The following is a 17,808-nucleotide window of genomic DNA, read 5'->3' on the forward strand; positions in this document are numbered from 1 at the left end:
CAGAAACTCAATCTGCTCAAAGGAAGGTCAGTTTTGTAGCTTTTGTAACGAGCTAAACTGTTTTCAGATGTGTGAACATGATTGCACAAGGGTTTTCTAATCATCAATTAGCCTTCTGAGCCAATGAGCAAACACATTGTACCATTAGAACACTGGAGTGATAGTTGCTGGAAATGGGCCCCTATACACCTATGTAGATATTGCACCAAAAACCAGACATTTGCAGCTAGAATAGTTTTTACCACATTAGCAATGTATAGAGTGTATTTCTTTAAAGTTAAGACTAGTTTAAAGTTATCTTCATTGAAAAGTACAGTGCTTTTCCTTCAAAAATAAGGACATTTCAATGTGACCCCAAACTTTTGAACGGTAGTGTATAAACTTTCTACAACTCTTATTTTTTTGTGATAGAGTGATTGGAGCACATACTTGTTGGTCACAAAAAAACTTTCATGAAGTTTGGTTCTTTTATGAATTTATTATGGGTCTACTGAAAATGTGAGCAAATCTGCTGGGTCAGAAGTATACATACAGCAATGTTAATATTTGGTTCCATGTCCCTTGGCAAGTTTCACTGCAATAAGGCGCTTTTGGTAGCCATCCACAAGCCTCTGGCAAGCTTGTGGATGGCAAAATTGGTGCAGTTCAGCTAAATGTGTTGGTTTTCTGACATGGACTTGTTTCTTCAGCATTGTCCACACGTTTAAATCAGGACTTTGGGAAGGCCATTCTAAAACCTTAATTCCAGCCTGAATTAGCCATTCCTTTACCCCTTTTGACGTGTGTTTGGGGTCATTGTCCTGTTGGAACACCCAACTGCACCCAAGACCCAACCTCCGGGCTGATGATTTTAAGTTGTCCTGAATAATTTCGAGGTAATCCTCCTTTTTCATTGTCCCATTTAATCTCTGTAAAGCACCAGTTCCATTGGCAGCAAAACAGGCCCAAAGCATAATACTACCACAACCATGCTTGACGGTAGGAATGGTGTTCCTGGTATTAAAGGCCTCACCTTTTCTCCTCCAAACATACTGTGGCCAAACAGCAAAATTTTTGTTTCATCTGACCACAGAACTTTCCTCCAAAAGGTCTTATCTTTGTCCATGTGATGTATTTTGGACGCTGGCGGGCCGTAGCTTGGAGACGCCTGCCGTAGGTAAATACACAGTCATTGTTTTGTCAAAAAACAACCAGCAAATGTATTTGAACATACTCCTGTCAGCTGAAACATGAAGTTACTTGAGTGTTTCTAACATGAATCCTTCAATATGCACAGTATACATTTTGGCGATCTTAAACAGACATGTTACTTTAAGAATATGCAGAGACTGGCGCTGCAGTACATCAATGCAAAACAACATCAAAAGTCTCCTTCCTCACTGAGGTATCTGGCCACCATCCTGCCACAGCTTCACATGTGCCAGCGTAGACTCCCCCAACGTCCTGGAACTCCATGCATGCCTTTCTATTCTGCAGAAAGATTTATCCCACATTTTTGGAGTCTTCAAGACTGGTGGAGAAGCCCTTCCAACACTACATGGTCTGTTCTACTCATCAACATAACCTCTGCATTCATTTTGCGCTGAGGTTTCATCTCTTGCAAATTGGGGGGTTTAGGCACGTTGGACTGAAATATGAATAGTCCTCTGTTAGTTTGGCTTTTTATTAAAAGAGCAGCTCACGTCATGAGATCTTTTTCGATGCCCTTATTTGAATTGATTGGTTCCAATCACAATAGAGAGGCTGTTTGTGTCTCTGAATAAGTCTCATTTCTGTGCCTGTGTCTGCCTCATAACTCTGCAGCACATCACCGCCGTGTGTCAGGAGCGCAAAAATGCAAACCATACGGTAAGGAATATCTTATTTTGTCAAAATATGGTTCATTAAAGCATCTTTAAGGGGGGGCAAGTCCATGAATGATCCATAGTGGGTACATTAAGGTACCCGCCTTTCTCACAGTATTGTTTATTTGAACTTTATGGTTTAATTTGAAGTTCAACCTAAATTTTGTGAGAAAAATATGCCTTAACGTGAGTTCAAACAAACATAGTGCAAAATCTTATGAGACTTTAAGTCATCGGGTGTTTCGTTTTTGTTTTTTAGTGGTGTTTTTTGGTTGTTTTTTTTGCTTTGTTACGCTACTGCAGAAGCCTTCCCATAGATCATAGATAGAACCGGAATTAGAAATCCATTCTGTAAGAAAGAGTGACCAGAGAAAATTAACAACAAATTATTTTTAGACTGTATTTTAATGTAATTTAATTTAATTTATATATTTTTTTAATTATTATTTTATTGTGCTTGTCGTGTGGCGATGTCGGCTGTTGGTGTGATCCCGGGGTGCAGAAAAGGCAGGAGTCGTGCAGGCACAAGGTTGGTTAATTAGGAACCAGGCAGAAGAAAGGTAACACAGGTCTAGCAGGAATCCAGCACTGAAAGAAGGAACAAGGTGGGACTGTGACAGTTTCGTGCTGTTGTGCGGGTTCCACGGACTACCAAGGAAGGACATGTTGCGGGCAGGTTTAGACTTCTTTATTTTTCGACAAGAAAGTCTCTAACGGGTTGCTTTTCAGCCTTTCCGTTTTTCTCCTGCTCGCTTCTCAGCTGCGTGCGTCGTCGTCTTCCGTGCACTCTTTTCCGCTCTCGCTCGGCATCCGCTTCTCTCTGGCTCCTTCTCCTCACTCCGCTTCTCTCCCTGACGTTTACGGCTCCCGCCCTTTTATACAGTGCGAGAGGATAATGAAATTGTCCCCAGCTGAGCGATCCAAGCACCTTGTAATGATTGTGGCGTCGCTCCCGGCGCGCCTCGCTGCTCGCTCACCGTCCACACCTCCTCGCCGCCATCTTGGAGCGGTGTGCCCTGCCTCGCTGTCGGACTGCCGGCCCCGCCTCTCCACAGGGACTAAATAGAAATAATTAACAGTGGGAGACAGGTGTGCTGGCAGGACAAGGAACTGTAAGTAAAGGTGCTGCAAAACACAGAGACCAAACAGGAAGTACTGACAAAATAAGAGCAACAGGGCAGGGATTGAGACTAAACAAGTGCAAACTGCCTTGTGGGATCATAACAGAACCCCCTGCCTCACATATTGGAATACAGACGTTATAAGGCAGACGTAACAGAAAAAGTCCAATATTAAGGGCGGGAGGACTCGTGGAGGGTTGCCAAACTGCAGTCCAGGCGATGTATCTCCGCAGCCACCGGGGGAGAGCCAGGTGTCGGTGGCAGGTGGCAGGTGGCAGGCGAGAAGCAAATGATGAACGTCCCAGCAGCAGCGGATGTCCACGCCCTGGTCCCGGGTGTTGCTGTTAAGCATGGCGTTGCTATCTTTGGCATCTTTGCATGTTTTTGTTGCCGCTAAGATAATTCAATTTTCAATTTTACCTGCACTTTGTGTCGTGTCTCTGCATCTTGGGGTCAAATCCACTGCCGACATGCGAGTTTCTGACATTTTGCATCAGAATGTGTACCCAGTACAAATGAAAAAAGACAGAAACTCTTCATGCTATTGACTCACTGTGGCAACTCCAGATGGGGAAAAAGACTAAATCAAAATCATTTATTTTGACTGTTTGTTTTTTAAAATTCAAATCTACATTGTAAAAGTGTTGAGCCTGGAATAAAATAAGGTATTTGCAATCAGATATTTGTTTTGAAGTTTGTACATCTCAGAAGTCCGGACTGGGTTGGACTTTAGAGTTTTCACTGTATTGTATGAGGCGGGGCTTCCTTGGAAGGCGCCAACAGCGAGACAAAAACATTTTAAACATTTTTTTAATGAACTTTTGACATATACAGTCCAGAAGTACAACTAAACACATGTGAAATGTTCTTTTTCTCTCCCCTAAACAAGTAACCCACAAACATTATATATAAAATAGAATACAAATAATAAACTATTTTAAAAAATGCATCAGTCAAATAGGTGCATGAAAACAAGGACATGAACATCCCCAACACGGTGCAACAGTACACAAAAGCAGACAAAAGGCTCATCAATTATCTACCTTTCAACTACTTTTGAATCAGGATTAAATTTCAGATCATTTCTCTTTTAGATATTTTAGAAAATCACCCCATACTTTCTGAAACTGTTCAATGTCGGCCTAATTTTCTCCAGTTTGATCAAATACAGAATATCTCTAATCCGGGGTGTGTGGCAAGGAGGCGCTGTTGCCTTCCAATTTAACACAATAAGTCTTCTAGCCAACAAAGTATTGAATGCTACAAGATTATTTTTGGATTTGCTAAGGGTAGATGACTGAGGTGCTACCCCAAATAGTCCACTTAGAGGATTCGGTTTGATCTTTTAGCCAACTACCTAAGACAAAGTATTAAAAATGACAGTCCAATAACTGCACATGGATGGGCAAAGCCAAAACATATGTATTAAGTTATTAAGTTAGCTGGGGACTGTTGACACCGATCCCATAATACCGTTATTCCGTCATCTTAGCTAGTCGGACCGTGGTATAATAAGTACGTTGCATTAGCTTGCATTAAATAAGGCTGTGTCTAGCACAAATGAACTCTCCTCAGATAGGGCCACTCCTAAATCACCCTACCAAAGGGATTTCATTGAATTCAGAGACTCAGGGTGTAAATAAAATGTTTTATTGTAAATACATGTAATTGATCCTTTTAAAATCGGAGGTGGTGTCAAAAAATCATCAAAAACTGTGTCAGAGTCAGCCAGTTTACAAACCTGGGGAAAGTATTACGAACATAACTGCGGATATGTTATATCTAAAAAAAAATTTTGATTAGGGAGTGAAAATGTATCACATAAGTTGCTGGAAAGGAGCAAAAGTGTTGTCAAAATATACAAAACCCAAAACCAGTGAAGTTGGCACATTGTATAAATCGTAAATAAAAACAGAATACAATGATTTGCTAATCCTTTTCAACCTATATTCAATTGAATAGACTGCAAAGACAAAATACTTAAGATTCGAATTAAAAAACTTTATTTTTTGCAAATATTAGCTTATTTGTAATTTGATGCATGCAACATGTTTAAAAAAAGCTGGCACAAGTGGCAAAAAAGACTGAGAAGGTTTAGGAATGCTCATCAAACACATTTTTAGAACATACCACAGGTGAACAGGCTATTTGGGAACAGGCGGGTGCCATGATTGGGTATAAAAGCATATTGCATGAAATGCTCAGTCATTCACAAACCACGATGGGGCGAGGGTCACCACTTTGTGAAAAAATTCGTGAGCAAATTGTCGAACAGTTTAAGAACAACATTTCTCAACAAGCTATTGCAAGGAATTTAGGGATTTCACCATCTACGGTCCGTAATATCATCAAAAGGTTCAACGAATCTGGAGAAATCACTGCACGTAAGCGGCTAAGCGTGTTACCTTCGTTCCCTCAGGCGGTACTGCACACTGTCCCAGTGTGTAAAGGATATCACCACATGGGCTCAGGAACACTTCAGAAAACCACAGTAACTACAGTTCATCGCTAAATCTGTAAGTGCAAGTTAAAACTGTACTATGCAAAGCGAAAGCCATTTATCAACAACACCCAGAAACGGCGCCGGCTTCGCTGGGCCCGAGCTCATCTAAGATGGACTGATGCAAAGTGGAAAAGTGTTCTGTGGTCTGACGAGTCCACATTTCAAATAGTTTTTGGAAACTGTGGATGTCGTGTCCTCCGGACCAAAGAGGAAAAGAACCATCCGGATTGTCATAGGCACAAAGTTCTAAAGCCAGAATCTGTGATGGTATGGGGGTGTATTAGTGCCCAAGGCATGGGTAACTTCTATTTTTGCAATTGTATTTACAAATCATTGTATTTTGTTTTTATTTACGAATTACACCACTTGCCAACTTCACTGGTTTTGGGTTTTGTACATCTTTAATGTTATTGATCCCCAGACTTGACCATCTTAGAAAGAGACTATTAAAAGGAGAGGGAAGGAAAGTATGATTATTGGTGATGGAAGCCAGACTAGAAGTAGTCTGTAAACCAAAATAGCGCTTGAACAGAACCAAAGAAAAAACATTTCTAAACCCAGGTCAGCTAACTTAAGTTTTATTTCAAGGCAAATTAAATTAATTCTTATTCTGACACTGTTTTTTACTCGTCAGGTCATTTTTTATCCCCAACTGGTCGTCTGATGTACGCCTGGATGGGAAGACGGCTGTCATCACGGGGGCCAACACGGGAATCGGCAAAGAGACGGCTAAAGACCTCGCTGCCAGAGGCAAGCTGCACAACACTGACATTGTCATGGTGGTTTTTTTTCCAGGAATGTCTCTTATGTGACCAAACCCCACTCGTCTTCCATGGGTATCCATGTGTAACCGCCCTGATAGCATTGCAATATCGACAGAATATAATTGGGGAACTTCTCCCCAGGTGCACGAGTGATTCTGGCGTGCAGAGACATGGCCAAGGCGGAGCAGGCAGCCAAAGAAATCATGAGGGAGGTGCCGTGCCCCAAAGTCGTTGTCAGGCATCTGGATTTGTCTGACACTAAATCTATCTGCCAGTTTGCTGAGAGTATCTACAACAGTGGGTAGCACTCGTGCGCATCAACGTAGTGATAGAAGTGGGGTGACCTGTTAATGGGATACTCTGTGTTTTGCAGGCGAGAAGGCCCTGCACTACTTGATCAACAACGCCGGTGTGGCGATTTGTCCTCACGCCACCACCGTGGACGGATTTGAGATGCAGTTTGGAGTCAATCACTTGGGTAGGAGGCTTAAGGTCTTAGGGTTAAGGTTTGGGTTGTCGCTAGATTTAATAGAAATCACTTCAGGGTTTCCCTAGATCGGGGGTCGGCAACCCGCGGCTCTAGAGCCGCATGCGGCTCTTTAGCGCCGCCCTAGTGGCTCTCTGGAGATTTTTCAAAAATGTATGAAGAATGGAAAAAGATGAGGGGGGAAAAAAAATCAATTTTTTTGTTTTAGTATGGTTTCTGTAGGAGGACAAACATGACACAAACCTCCGTAATTGTTATAAATCACACTGTTTATATTAAATATGCTTCACTGATTCAAGTATTTGGCGAGCGCCGTTTTGTCCTACTTATTTTGGCGGTCTTTGAACTCACCGTATAGTCTGTTTACATGCATAACTTTCTCCGACTTTCTAGGACGTGTTTTATGCCACTTCTTTTTCTGTCTCATTTTGTCCACCACACTTTTAACGTTGTACTTGAGTGCACAAAGGTGAGTTTTGTTGATGTTATTGACTTGTGTGAAGTGTTAATCAGACATATTTGGTCACTGCATGACTGCAAGCTAATCGATGCAAACATGCTATTTAGGCTAGCTATATGTACATATTGCATCATTATGCCTAATTTGTAGCTATATTTGAGCTAATTTAGTTTCCTTTAAGTCCTCTTAATTAAATGTATATCTCATGACACATGTAATATGGCTTTTAATTTTTTGCGGCTCCATACAGATTTGTTTTTGTTTTTTTTGGTCCAATATGGCTCTTTCAACATTTTGGGTTGCCGACCCCTGCCCTAGATTGCTGAGATACTTTTGGTAGCGGCGACGTGGCTAGGGGCGTGGTCAATTTGACATTGTCATATCATTTGCATAATTTGCTAGGAATCATATAATTTTTTTAAAAGGCAAAACAAATATTTTATGCCTACATTTAATAACAATCTGTTATTATTAATAGGCAATAGCATATATATCTTTTTAATTGTCGCTAGTTATTGCACAATGTACTTTGTTGAGAACTTTTTTAAGTTTTGAGAGATTTCTCCAATATTTTCAGTGACTTTTTCTTCATTAAAACGACTAGCAACAAATCTAGCATCTTTTTCTGGTGTTATTGTAGACTGTACTCGTGTTTAGAGACTCGTCTGTCCCTCCATGTCCCCGACGAAAAGCGAGCTGCAGCGAGTCCTACTGTCCCAAAACTAACGTCACACTTGTTTCGTGCTGCTGCGAGCCTTGTTCTCCTTAAAATCCACCACTGTCCTCAAGAGATGGGATATATATATATAGTACAAGCCAAAGGTTTGGACACATCTTCTCATTCAATGCGTTTTCTTTATTTTCATGACTATTTACATTGTAGATTGTCACTGAAGGCATCAAAACTATGAATGGAGTTAATGGCTTACTGGTTGTATAATAAGGCCATGAAGAATAAGGCATTAATAAGTACTTAATAATGACTCATTAAGAGCCAATATGTTACTAATTTGCATGTTAATAAGCAACTAATTAATGGTGAATATGTTCCCCATACTAAAGTGTTACCATATATATATACACTACCGTTCAAAAGTTTGGGGTCACCCAAACAATTTTGTGGAATAGCCTTCATTTCTAAGAACAAGAATAGACTGTCGAGTTTCAGATGAAAGTTCTCTTTTTCTGGCCATTTTGAGCGTTTAATTGACCCCACAAATGTGATGCTCCAGAAACTCAATCTCCTCAAAGGAAGGTCAGTTTTGTAGCTTCTTTAACGAGCTAAACTGTTTTCAGATGTGTGAACATGATTGCACAAGGGTTTTCTAATCATCAATTAGCCTTCTGAGCCAATGAGCAAACACATTGTACCATTAGAACACTGGAGTGATAGTTGCTGGAAATGGGCCTCTATACACCTATGCAGATATTGCACCAAAAACCAGACATGTGCGCCTAGAATAGTCATTTACCACATTAGCAATGTATAGAGTGTATTTCTTTAAAGTTAAGACTAGTTTAAAGTTATCTTCATTGAAAAGTACAGTGCTTTTCCTTCAAAAATAAGGACATTTCAATGTGACCCCAAACTTTTGAACGGTAGTGTATATATATATATATATATATATATATATATATATATATATATATATATATATATATATATATATATATATATATATGTATATGTATATGTATATATATATATATATATATATATATATATATATATATATATATATATATATACAAACATGCCAGTCATGAAAATAAAGAAAACACATTGAATGAGAAGGTGTGTGCAAACTTTGGGCCTGTACTGTGTATATATATATATTTTTATTTTTTTATTTTTTAAGTACCGTATTTTTCGGACTATAAGTCGCAGTTTTTTTCATAGTTTGGCCGGGGTTGTGACTTATACTCAGGAGCGACTTATGTGTGACATTATTAACACATTACCGTAAAATATCAAATAATATTATTTAGCTCATTCACGTAAGAGACTAGACGTATAAGATTTCATCGGATTTAGCGATTAGGAGTGACAGATTGTTTGGTAAACGTATAGCATGTTCTATATGTTATAGTTATTTGAATGACTCTTACCATAATATGTTACGTTAACATACCAGGCACGTTCTCAGTTGGTTATTTATGCGTCATATAACGTACACTTACTTATTCAGCCTGTTGTTGACTATTCTTTATTTATTTTAAATTGCCTTTCAAATGTCTATTCTTGGTGTTGGGTTTTATCAAATACATTTCCCCAAAAAATGGGACTTATACTCCAGTGCGACTTATATATGTTTTTTTCCTTCTTTATTATGCATTTTCGGCCGGTGCGAATTATACTCCGGAGCGACTTATACTCCGAAAAATACGGTAACTTGTTTCTTCAAGGGAGCAATCACTCGTGGCAGTAAATAAGACAAAAGTTTGGTCAATAAATCAAAATGTATACATTACATCTATAGAAACATATAGGAGAGAATTATTTTGGCTTTTGTTTGGCATTGTTAGCATTTTTAAAGATGGTGTCATTTTTCCATTATTTGACAGTAATGTCACAAAGTATTGCTGTACCTTGCTTGTCATAACCCTCCGCGAATTGTGCAGAAGTGATTCCAAATGCTACATTTCCTTTGACTTTTGTTCATTTGGTTTTCTTTTCCAGCTGCTAACAACTCTTTCTAATTACAAATACTGCGGCCAAAAGGCTGGAGTAGGTTCAGGCGCCTATTAAACTCCTGCCCTAAGTTAACTGAGTGCGTGCGCATGACAGCTTTCATGTGAGTGTAGAGCCTTCTAGGACGTCTCCAACTCGGTGATCTCATTACTCATTCAATAAATAAAGTGGATGAAGCTGATTTTGATTTTGATTCTGAAGTTGTTTCTGAGCCGGCAGCATGCGCAATTTGCAGGAAGCACGGCTCTTTAACGAAATACAACCACGAATCAGTTCTCATCGTTGAATTCTAAGAGCCATTCGAAAGACTCGACTAGTTTGTGGAAGTCACATCTCCACTGTCCTCTTATTATCGCACATTTTGTGGATTGCTGTCCGCGAGTATATCACAGATATAATAAAGTACGTCCACATTGCAGACATGCTGCCTCAGCTCCTACATCATCGCAACTTCCAGTTTTGGCAGTGATGTTCCAATGCTCAAAGTCTTTTTTCGGCGGCCACATTTTCGGTGCATCACTAATCAATAGTGGTCAAATAATAGGCTGTATACAGTCGTGGTCAAAAGTTTACATACACTTGTGAAGGACATAATGTCATGGCTGTTTTGAGTTTCCAATACTTTCTACAACTCTTATTGATTGGAGCACATACTTGTTTGTGACAAAAAACATTCATGAAGTTTGGTTCTTTTATGAATTTATTATGGGTCTACTGAAAATGTGACCAAATCTGCCGGGTCAAAAGTATACAAACAGCAATGTTAATATTTGGTTACATGTCCCTTGGCAAGTTTCACTGCAATGAGGCGCTTTTGGTAGCTTCTGGCAAGCTTCTGGTTGAATTTTTGACCGCTCCTCTTGACAAAATTGGTGCAGTTCAGCTAAATGTGTTGGTTTTTTTACATGGACTTGTTTCTTCAGCATTGTCCACACGTTTAAGTCAGGACTCTGGGAAGGCCATTCTAAAACCTTAATTCTAGCCTGATTTAGCCATTCCTTTACCACTTTTGACGTGTGTTTGGGGTCATTGTCCTGTTGGAACACCCAACTGCGCCCAAGACCCAACCTACGGGCTGATGATTTTAGGTTGTCCGAAATAATTCGGAGGTAATCCTCCTTTTTCATTGTCCCATTTGCTCTATGTAAAGCACCAGTTCCATTGGCAGCAAAACAGGCGCAGATCATAATACTACCACCACCATGCTTGACGGTAGGTGTGGTGTTCCTTTTCTCCTCCAAACATATTGCTGGGTATTGTGGCCAAACAGCTCAATTTTTGGTTCATCTGACCACAAAACTTTCCTCCAGAAGGTCTTATCTTTGTCCATGTGATGTCAGATGAAACAAAAATTGGGTTGTTTGTTACAAACAAGTATGTGCTCCAATCACTCTTTCACAAAAAAATAAGAGTTGTAGAAATGATTGGAAACTCAAGACAGCCATGACATTATGTTATTTACCTTTTGACCACGACTGTATATCCATACATACTGTATCGACCTGTTATATTAAAGTTACGTTTGTGTATTATTAATGGTCATTGTTCCCATGATCGTGAATACACCATGTTGAGGAAGTGTTGTGTGTCTGGGAGTGAAGCACGGAGACGGACGTGTTGGAATTGGGCCCGTTAGCATAAGATTGGCATTAAAAATTAAAAAGAGCGTCAGACTTTGTATGACTTCTTCTGGAGGTTACAATACATTATATTACTTTCATTTGTTCTCACCTAAAACCCATCTTTTTAAAGTGTGAGTGCATTTATTTTGGCGTGGTGGTGCGCCACGATCAAAAACATTAAGGGATAACGCTACAGTTAGTCCATTTTTGTCACCGGGGCCGGTTACAGTTTGCAATAAATTAATTGAGTCTAGCAAGCACAAAAACCAAGACCAAAATGGAGGTCTCAGGGTTGGGGTTTGGACATTCGCATGGTTATTTAGTCATCAGAAAGTTAGTTAGATTACACAAAAAATACTACTCAAAACTATGCTCATAAAATATTTGAGTCAAAACGAAAGGTGTAGGAAAGGACCAACAATTATTCAGCCTTTGTCCCTTCAGGGTGAAACTTGTGTTTGCATGAGCTCAAATAAGTTGTTTACACTTGAAAATAAAACCGTTCCAATCCAGAATCAAACTAGCGCCACCCACCTGTCATCTTTAGTATCAGTGTCCTTTCTTTCCCAGGTCATTTTTTCCTCACCTTCCTGCTGTTGGACTTGCTTAAGTACTCAGCTCCTTCCCGGGTCATCAACCTGTCCTCCATTGCTCACACCATGGGCAGGATCCGCTTTGACGACCTGGCTGGGGAGAAAAACTACCATCCTGTGAGAGCCTACGCTCAGAGCAAGCTGGCCAACGTCTTGTTTACCAGAGAGTTGGCGAAAAGGACAGAGGGTATGATGATCTCGATAAGTCTCGTTCTGTCCACTCTTTAATGTGAGACTCTCATGTGTTAACCACAATACCTCCTGGAGACCAAGTAAGCACTATCAGGCTACATGCTCAGCTAACGGGTACGTTTGTTTTAAGTACCATGACAGGAAAGAGTGTTTGATAAAATGTTTACAGCAGGGATTCAACAACTGCTAGTATTGTAATAATAAAATGTGGTATTTTTTTCCCTAAGGAAATAGTGTGCAAAAGATGGGACATATTATATTACAAAACCTAAAACCAGTGAAGTCGGTACGTTGTGTAAATCGTAAATAAAAACAGAATACAATGATTTTCAAATCATTTTCAACTTATATTCAATTGAATGGACTGCAAATACAAGATATTTATTGTTCAAACTGAGAAACTTTTTTTTTTTTTTTGCAAAACATCATTAATTATTCATTTATTTAATGGAAGCAACACATTGTGAAAAAGTTGGCACAGGGGCATTTTTATCACTGTGTTACATGGCCTTTCCTTTTAACAACACTCAGTAAACGTTTGGGAACTGAGGAGACACATTTTTGAAGCATTTCAGGTGGAATTCTTTCCCATTCTTGCTTGATGTACAGCTTAAGTTGTACAACAGTCCCTGTTGTCGTATTTTACGCTTCATAATGCGCCACACATTTTCAATGGGAGACAGGTCTGGACTACAGGCAGGCCAGTCTAGTACCCGCACTCTTTTACTACAAAGCCACGCTGTTCTAACAAATGCAGAATGTGGCTTGGCATTGTCTTGCTGAAATAAGCAGGGGCGTCCATGAAAAAGACGTTGCTTGGATGGCAACATATGTTGCTCCAAAACCTGTATGGACCTTTCAGCATTAATGGTGCCTTCACAGATGTGTAAGTTACCCATGCCTTAGGCACTAATACACTCTCATACTTTTACAGATGCTGGCTTTTGAACTTTGCGCCTAGAACAGTCCGGATGATTCTTTTCCTCTTTGGTTAGGAGGACACGACGTCCACAGTTTCAAAAAACTATTTGAAATGTGGACTCGTCAGACCACGGAACACTTTTCCACTTTGCATCAGTCCATCTTAGATGAGCTCGGGCCTAGCAAAGCCGGCAGCGTTTCTGGGTGTTGTTGATAAATGGCTTTCGCTTTGCATAGCAGAGTTTGAACTTGCACTTACAGATGTAGCGACAAACTGTAGTTACTGACAGTGGTTTTCTGAAGTGTTCCTGAGCCCATGTGGTGATATCCTTTACACACTGATGTCGGTTTTTGATGTAGTACCGCCTGACGGATCGAAGGTCCGTAATGTCATCGCTTACATGCAGTGATTTCTCCAGATTCTCTGAACCTTTTGATGATATTACGGACCGTAGATGGTGAAATCCCTAAATTCCTTGCAATAGCTTGTTGACAAATTTTGTTTTTAAACTGCTCGACAATTTGCTCACGCATTTGTTCACAAAGTGGTGACCCTCGCCCCATCCTTGTTTGTGAATGACTGAGCATTTCATGGAAGCTGCTTTTATACCCAATCATGGCACCCACCTGTTCCTAATTAGCCTGTTCACCTGTGGGATGTTGCAAATAAGTGTTTGATGAGCATTCCTCAACTTTCTCGGTCTTTTTTGCCACTCGTGCCAGCTTTTTTTTGCAGGTATCAAATTCCAAATGAGCTAATATTTGGAAAAAATAACAAAGTTTACCAGTTCGAACGTTAAGCATCTTGTCTTTGCTGTCTATTCAATTGAATATAGGTTGAAAATGATTTGCAAATTATTGTATTCTGTTTTTATTTACCATTTACACAACGTGCCAACTTCACGGGTTTTGGGTTTTGTATATTTGGGGCCTTTTGGCATTATTATATTCATACCTAAGCCAATCAGGCCTTTTCTCCCTTCACTCATATTTTTCCTAAACTGAGGTTGAAAAATAATAAAACCAAATCACCTCATCTTATAATTATTTAGGATTGTCTTATGGTCAGGTACTTTAATGATACAATTACTGCAACTACTACCATTAGTACTGCTGCTCATGCCCTTGGATATTGTTTCTTTAAGTGCTACCATTACATATTTTTTTTACTCATTTTGTACTAATAGTTACTACTCAATCAATCAATGTTTATTTATATAGCCCTAAATCACAAGTGTCTCAAAGGGCTGTACAAGCCACAACGACATCCTCTGTACAGAGCCCAAATACGACTACAAATAATACAGTCCAACAACTACTGTTAAATCAGCTGTGACTACTAGTACTACAAAAGCTATTACTAATGGCATAATCGTGCATTACTACTTTTAGTACAGTACTGCTTATGTTATTAATTTATGACGACTACTAATAGTTTTGTTGCTACTACTACTACCATTGCTACTACAACTACTTTAATTACTACTGTTTTCACCCCTACTACACTTACTGCTTGCACTAATGCTGCTGTTACATGTGCTACTACGACTAATGACACAATCATTCATTACAACTTTTTCTAAACACAAAACAGTACTGCTTATGTTAGTATTACAGGACTACTAATACACTTCTGCTGCTATTACTACTACTACTATTTCTGTTGCTACTTAAACCATCACTTTAACCACTACTGTTAGTACCACCCCTACCACATTTACTGCTACTTTATTAATAAAGTTACTGCAATGATGTTACTACTATGACTACAAATACTGCAACTTGTGCAATATTTACTACTAATGCTGCTGTTTAGTAGTACTGCTACTGTTGTATATTTGATGGCCGTGTGATGGGTGATGAGCCAAGGAGATGCCAAGAGGAATCGTTGAACAAAAAGCTTTATTTGTTTCAGCGAGCCTCGGACTAGAGCTGCAGCTCTCGGAGAAGAAGTGTGCCAAATGTCTTCATTCTGCTGTCCTGTCGGAACACTGTCCTTTAAATACCTTTCCTGTAGACCTCCTCTCCTTGTGGGTCTAATCTTGATGCTGGACAGTCTGGCCTGTCTATCTTCAAAGTTTCAATCAATCAAAGTTTATTTATATAGTCTTAAATCACAAATCTTTCCTTGCCATTATTCCTGTGATTAGTTTAAGTCGGGTGACCTCTGACCCCTTACCCCTGTCCCTATCTGTGGACCTTCTACCAGGTCTTTAATCTTCCTCCTAAACCTGACACCTACATTTTTGTGGGATTCCCAATCTCCTGTGGACACTCTCTACAGATGGACCTTTGCACTTTGACCTTAGTAGAAGAATACTTTTAAAAGATGATGTGGCCAAATACAAACACAGGCTACTTCCAATCCTATAAGATAATTATACATGATATAATTAACCACACTACAACTAGTGACGCAACCATTTATTTCGACTTTTAAATGCAATTGACTACAACAACAAAGAGTACTACTTATGCTATTATTACATGACTACTGCTAATAGTTCTGCTACTACTACAACTACTGCTTACTTCAACTACCGTATTTTTCAGACAATAAGTCGCTTTTTTTTTTCATAGTTTGGCCGGGGGTGGGACTTATACTCAGGAGGGACTTATGTGTGAAATTATTAACACATTACCGTAAAATATCAAATAATATTATTTAGCTCATTCACGTAAGAGACTAGACGTATAAGATTTCATCGGATTTAGGGATTAGGAGTGACAGATTGTTTGGTAAACGTATAGCATGTTCTATATGTTATAGTTATTTGAATGACTCTTACCATAATATGTTACGTTAACATACCAGGCACGTTCTCAGTTGGTTATTTATGCGTCATATAACGTACACTTATTCAGCCTGTTGTTCACTATTCTTTATTTATTTTAAATTGCCTTTCAAATGTCTATTCTTGGTGTTGGGTTTTATCAAATAAATTTCCCCAAAAAATGCGACTTATACTCCAGTGAGACTTATATATGTTTTTTTCCTTCTTTATTATGCATTTTCGGCCGGTGCGACTTATACTCCGGAGCGACTTATACTCCGAAAAATACGGTACTACTGTTACCACTGCGACTACATGTACTTCTACTGCTACTATCATTCATAATTTTACTGCGCTAACGTCACGATTATGATTACAAATGCTACTACTACCAACAATGCTGCTACAAATGTACTGCTACTTTTTGTAATAATATGACTGTACAAACGTTTCTTTTCAAACTATGCACTGCTACTACTTATCTTACTAATGGGACAATGTTTAAAACTCGTTCAGCTCTAGGAGTGACTGTGTATTCGGTGGACCCTGGTGCCGTGAACACGGAGATAACGAGACACGTCACTAAGCCTCTATCGACCGTCATCGGAATGGTTGCTTCAATGATCAAGACGTCGGCAGAAGGAGCCTACACCACCATCTACTGCGTGGTCACACCTGAGAGTCAGCTGCACAACGGCGGACACTACAAGTGAGCGCGTCGTGTTTTTCTTGAAATGTCCTGTCGCGACGGTGACGCTTATATTCTCCTGCAGGGACTGTGCTTACAACAAGAGCTGCAGAGCGGGTCAAGATGACGGCACTGCTTTAAAGCTGTGGGCGGCCAGCTGCCACCTGCTTAACATCCGCTGGAGATGATCACCCAAATATTGAAACTTGTACTTTTACTGCAAACGTCACGCTGAGAGAGTTTCTGTTGTACTCCAAGGCTGACTTTGCCAGTGACCTAACATTAAAAAGTATTATTGATGAACATTCTGGTGTTTGCAGTACTTTATAAATGTTTGGGTTACTTTTACTTACAGTGTAATACTTGTATTGAAGTATTTCAGCACCACACTTGGGATCACAGGTTAAATAGACTGTAGGCTAAACACTATTGTTAATACGTCGACTGCCGCTGCTACTACTCCTATTACAGTATTATTAAATGGTAAATGGTAAATGGTTATACTTGTGTAGCGCTTTTCTACCTTTTTTTTAAGGAACTCAAAGCGCTTTGACACTATTTCCACATTCACCCATTCACATACGCATTCACACAATGATGGCGGGAGCTGCCATACAAGGCGCTAACCAGGACCCATCAGGAGCAAGGGTGAGGTGTCTTTCTCAAGGACACAACGGCCGTGATTAGAATGGTAGAAGGTGGGGATTGAACCAGGAACCCTCAACTACTAATTACAAATGTTACTTTACTGATGTTACTACTATGACTACAACTGCTGCTCCTACTAATGCATTGTTGCAACTACTACAATTACAGCTTTTATTACTACTCAATTCTCTATTCAACCTCTACTGCCACTAATATTACTGCTATACCACCACTAATTTATGACAATGACTTCAACTACCATGAAGCAGCAGATATTACTCAAGCTATTACAACTATGAATGCAACAACTACTGCAAACTCTACCACTAATACTGTTGTTATTACTTCTGTTATTACAGATGCAAATTACTGCAAAAACTACTTGTATTAATACCACCAACAACAACTACCACTAATTCTAATATTAATTGTCCTATTATGTGTACTATTGTCCCAACTACTATTGCTCCTTCTACTACAAAACCAAAAATCAGTGAAG

General features: G+C 39.5%; 1 protein-coding gene across 1 annotated transcript; it reads left to right on the plus strand.

The window, feature by feature from the left end:
* Positions 1-1,769: 1,769 nt before the first annotated feature.
* Positions 1,770-16,959, plus strand: LOC133629997 (retinol dehydrogenase 12-like). The gene is made up of 7 exons (XM_062021187.1): positions 1,770-1,848; positions 6,103-6,218; positions 6,374-6,529; positions 6,606-6,710; positions 12,064-12,273; positions 16,490-16,682; positions 16,747-16,959. Exons 1-7 carry the CDS (start codon positions 1,835-1,837, stop codon positions 16,847-16,849), a joined length of 897 nt encoding a protein of 298 aa, XP_061877171.1. The 5' UTR covers positions 1,770-1,834; the 3' UTR covers positions 16,850-16,959.
* The last annotated feature ends 849 nt before the right edge of the window (positions 16,960-17,808 follow it).

The sequence above is a fragment of the Entelurus aequoreus genome, linkage group LG15 (assembly GCF_033978785.1).
Source record: "Entelurus aequoreus isolate RoL-2023_Sb linkage group LG15, RoL_Eaeq_v1.1, whole genome shotgun sequence".
NCBI lineage: Eukaryota > Metazoa > Chordata > Actinopteri > Syngnathiformes > Syngnathidae > Entelurus > Entelurus aequoreus.

Coding starts and splice junctions, on each gene's coding strand:
- LOC133629997 (XM_062021187.1), top strand. Junction 6,219..6,373: donor TAAAGACCTCGCTGCCAGAG/GCAAGCTGCACA, acceptor ACTTCTCCCCAG/GTGCACGAGTGATTCTGGCG. Junction 12,274..16,489: donor GTTGGCGAAAAGGACAGAGG/GTATGATGATCT, acceptor AAACTCGTTCAG/CTCTAGGAGTGACTGTGTAT.